This window comes from Daktulosphaira vitifoliae, unplaced genomic scaffold (genome assembly GCF_025091365.1).
Source record: "Daktulosphaira vitifoliae isolate Bord-2020 unplaced genomic scaffold, ASM2509136v1 Scaffold_3, whole genome shotgun sequence".
NCBI classification, from domain to species: Eukaryota; Metazoa; Arthropoda; class Insecta; order Hemiptera; family Phylloxeridae; genus Daktulosphaira; species Daktulosphaira vitifoliae.
In genome coordinates this window covers 8166486-8171122 of record NW_026099574.1, presented here as the reverse complement: position 1 = coordinate 8171122, position 4637 = coordinate 8166486, and the positions used below count along the sequence as shown (strand labels likewise).

The 4637-nt window shown below is 18.8% G+C and overlaps 1 protein-coding gene across 4 annotated transcripts in view; it reads right to left on the bottom strand.

The window, feature by feature from the left end:
• The window catches only part of LOC126902539 (uncharacterized), a 5510-nt gene extending 1364 nt beyond the window's left edge, over positions 1–4146 (bottom strand). The window contains exons 1-11 of one of the 4 annotated variants that reach the window (XM_050679920.1): positions 3979–4146; positions 3871–3903; positions 3563–3613; positions 3219–3269; positions 3008–3052; positions 2835–2885; positions 2490–2540; positions 1573–1602; positions 1385–1420; positions 1099–1119; positions 363–413 (exon numbers count right to left, since the gene is read on the bottom strand). In XM_050679920.1, the coding sequence (XP_050535877.1) occupies positions 363–413; positions 1099–1119; positions 1385–1420; positions 1573–1602; positions 2490–2540; positions 2835–2885; positions 3008–3052; positions 3219–3269; positions 3563–3613; positions 3871–3903; positions 3979–4039 (481 nt within the window). In that variant the 5' untranslated portion in view covers positions 4040–4146. The remainder of the gene's footprint in view (positions 1–362; positions 414–1098; positions 1120–1384; positions 1421–1572; positions 1603–2489; positions 2541–2834; positions 2886–3007; positions 3053–3218; positions 3270–3562; positions 3614–3870; positions 3904–3978) is intronic. The other 3 variants (XM_050679922.1, XM_050679921.1, XM_050679923.1) reach the window with 3 other exon arrangements.
• Positions 4147–4637: the final 491 nt, after the last annotated feature.

Genomic DNA, 4637 nt, shown 5'->3' with positions numbered 1-4637 from the left:
AAAAAAAAAAAAAAAAAAAAAAAAAAAAAAAAAAAACACATCTTAGTAAAACCAATACCTTCTCAGCTTCGCATCGAAGCTAATAAAAGTGTTAAGACACAATTAAAAAATTTTATAATTATAAAAATAAACTAATAATAAATACTAAAATATCAATGACAATGTTTTAAAATATGTTTCGTGAAATAGGATCACAAGTGTGTCAAAAGATAATTTTTTTCTACAAACTTGTTATCATATGTAAAATAAACATTTAACAATATTCAATTTTCGAATTTAAATAAAAGATTAATGCATTATTCATAAATTTATGCCACAAAAAGATCGATGTTCTTATAAAATCAATTAATCTTCGTACAAACCTGTCTCAAAATGATTAATAAAATTAATGTATTCATCGTCTTCGCCTGTAACTAATAAAAACAATGAATTAAATGTTTTTTTTTCATTTTTTTTTTACTATAGAAAATAGAAAATTAAAAATCATTAATGTTTTGTGAAGATTTTTTTAGAAGATTTATTTTTAATCATTAAAATTTAATTCATCCATATTATATAAGTTTAAAAAAAATATAAATAATAAAACTGATATTAACATTGCACAATAATATGTTATATGAGACTAAATTTTATTTAAATCAATCATGTCTACCATATTTATCATCTTAGAATTTGTAATTATCGTTCACCATAGTAAAAATACTATATTAATAATATAATTATTTATTATTGAACATAACATATAAAACGATTTTTTTCATTTATTTTATTTTTATTAAAAGACTTCAACCATTATTACGGTCATTAATTTATATATATTTTTACAATTTATAAATTTTGATAATTATTTTTATTGTTATGTGACTAAATAAATTTTATTTACATTTAATTTGCTGATACTAAGTTAATAAAAACTGTCATGTTATTTTACTTTTAATATAGTTAGTTTATACTTCACCAAAATTTAAAAATTAAATTATTATTTTTAAAATAAGATGTTCAATAAATAATAGTTAATACTAATAGCAGTTTAAATATTTAAACTACTAGGACAATAATCATAATATTATTTAAGAAATTCTGTTTCAAAAAAATTACTTTCAGCATATTCCATCCAATCTGTAATCAATAAATCAAAGAATTAAATTTTTTTTTTAAATTTTTTTTTTTACTAAAGAAATTAAAGAATAAAACATAATAGTTTTCTGCAGATTTATTGAGAATATTTTATTTTAATCAAATTATTAATCATTAAAATTTAATTAATCAATATTATATAAGTTTAAAAAAAAATTATAAATGATAATACTGATATTAACATAGCAAATTAATATTTTACATGAGACTAAATTTTTTTAATTTTATTTAAATCAATATTGTTTACCATCACCATCTTTATATCCCGAAAGTAGATCTGAACCTGAAAACATAATATTGATTAACTATTCAAAATGAACTTATAATTTTAAAAATCAGATATAATTTAATATTCTTAAAATGATTGTTAACATTGAAAATTTATATGCTACATGAGACTAAATATATTTTTTATTTTAAATCAATAATGCGTACTTTTATTTTTGTTAGATGCTTTATCTTCTTCTGAAAACACAATATTGATTATTAACTATTCAAAATGGACATTTAATTTTAAAAATCAGATAAAAATAAACAACCTTAAAATGATTTTAAAAAAAAATGGATTACCAACAAGCTATGATAAGTAATATTACCTGATGTTGAAAACAATATAGGCCATGTTTTTTATTTATGTAGACGAATTTAATTTTAATTAAAGTAGTAAAATTATACAAAACTGTTTTTCGTCAAAAATTCTCTTCATTCTTCTGCACTTATCCATAGAAATAAAATAACTTTTTTGTTATTTTTTCACATTTAACAAAAAAAAATTAACAGTGACGACAATGACAAATTAATGATAACGACAAAGAATAATAAAAACAACCACATAAAATAAAAAGAAAAATGGAAGCTAAGACATCAGTATTTTTCTAACTTAGAATATATAATTATCGTTCACCATAGTAAATATACTAAATTAATAATATAATTATGTATTATTGAACATAACATATAAAACGATTTTTTTCATTTATTTTATTTTTATTAAAAGACTTCAACCATTATTACGGTCGTTAATTTATATATATTTTTACAATTTATAAATTTTGATAATTATTTTTATTGTTACGTGACTAAATAAATTTTATTTACATTTAATTTGCTGATACTAAGTTAATAAAAACTGACATAATATTTTACTTTTAATATAGTTAGTTTATACTTAACCAAAATTTAAAAATTAAATTATAAAAAATTTTTTTTTTTATTAATTTATTATATTTACAATAAGGTATTAAGTAAATAACAGTTAATACTAATAACAGTTTAAATATTTAAATTACTAGGACAATTATCATAATATTATTAAAGATATAATTAAAGAAATTCTATTTCAAATAAATTACCTATTTCGTCATAGTTTTCAATATTAAAGGTCTCCTCAAAGTCAAGTGATTCTTAATATCAAAATAATAGTGTTAATACACAAATATAAAATTTTATAATTATTAAAATTAAATAAAAATAAATATCAAAGAAAATGATTTACAATATATTTCGTTAAATTACATAAGATCTCATTTGTATCCAAATATAATTTGTTTTCAATAAACTTGCTTATTGTAAGTAAAATTAACATTTATTAATATTCAATTTTGAATAATACATTAATATTAAATTAAAGCCACAAAATGATCAATTTTCTTATAAAATCAATTAATTCTCGTACAATTCTGTCTCAAATGAATTACCTGGAGCCTCGTAGTATTCTTCAATAGAATCACTGCTTACAAAGTCTTCCTCTGTACCCAATAAAAACAAGGAATTAAATGTATTTTTAAATTTTTTTACTATAGAAATTACAAATATAAAAATCATAAATATTTTCGGAATGTTTATATATTATACTTCATAAATAAATTACCTTCCGTTATCACTATTTTTAATTTCTTCTCAACTTTAGGTTCTTCTTAATATCAAAATAAGAGAATCAATATTTTGTTAAATATTGTTAAATGTTAAATAAGTAATATTTATTACTAATAGCTTAGTAGTTTAAATATATAAACTACTAGGACAATAATAGTAATATTATTAAAGAGATAATTAAAGAAATTCTGTTTAAAATAAATTACCTTTAGCCAAATGGTATTCTTCACTAGAGTTCTTCTCAACGTTAGGTGGTTCTTAATATAAAAAAAGAGTGTTAAAACACAATTAAAAAATTTTATTATTATAAAAATTAAATAAAAATAAATATCAATGAAAATGTTTTACAATATGGTTCGTGAAATTACATAAGATCATAAGTTTGTCTAAAAATAATTTGTTTTCAATAAACTTGCTTATTGTAAGTAAAATTTACATTTATTAATATTCAATTTTGAATAATACACTAATATTAAATTTAAGCCACAAAATGATCGATGTTCTTATAAAATCAATTAATTCTCGTACAATTCTATCTTAAATGTATTACCTTCAGCCAGATAGTACTTTTCACCAGAGTCACTGATTTCAAATGATTCATCTATAACCAATAAAAACAAGGCATTAAAGGTTTTTTTTTTTACAATAGAAATTACATGAATTAGAAATCATTAATGTTTTCTGAATACTTTATTAGAAGATTTCATTTTAATCAAATTTTTAATCATTAAAATTTAATTGTTCAATATTATATAAGTTAAAAAAAATGATAAATGATAAATATGATATTAACATTGTAAATTAATATGTTACATGAGACTAAATATTTTTTATTTTATTGAAATCAATCATGCATACCATATGTTTTGCTAGATGGTGCACCTAATGAATCTGAAAACACATTAATTATTATTAACTATTCAAAATGGGCTTATAATTAATAAATCATAATTCTATAATAAATACCTTGAGTAATGAAAATTACAACAAAGAGTATGATGACGATCAAAAACATATAAAACTTCATTTTTATTGAAATTTAAAAACTTTTGTTGAAAAATGTAACTGGATGTATATTTAATGTTTGGTTCCAATTTTAATAAGAACACTTACTTATAAATCGAATTGAAACAACTCTTAAAATAATTATTACGTGATAAATAATAAAAAATCATGTCTTAAAACTTAGTTTTTGCTAAATATATCATTGTTGACGTCAAATAATACAACTATAGATTAACTTAATGATTAACAAATACATACATCTGTTTAATAATTTTGATACTAATACATTTCTTTTAAATTATTATATTTAAAAATATTATACTATACTAATATCATACGTTATTATTTTAAGTTTCGCGCAATATTATTACATGTGTATTAATCATGTTAAGCATAAAGCAATTAACTTTTTAAAATTATTCATTCGACGTGACAATTATATATTATTAATCACATTACATCGATGTATATATCCACTTATGAAACTTTTTACTTTATTAATTCAATTTTTTGAGACAAAATTAATTATTAATAAACCGCTAATTTTTTTTGAGTTATAATATGATATATCTCTGGTAAATTAACTTAAATTGTTCTATCTGCTCTATATAACTACGAAG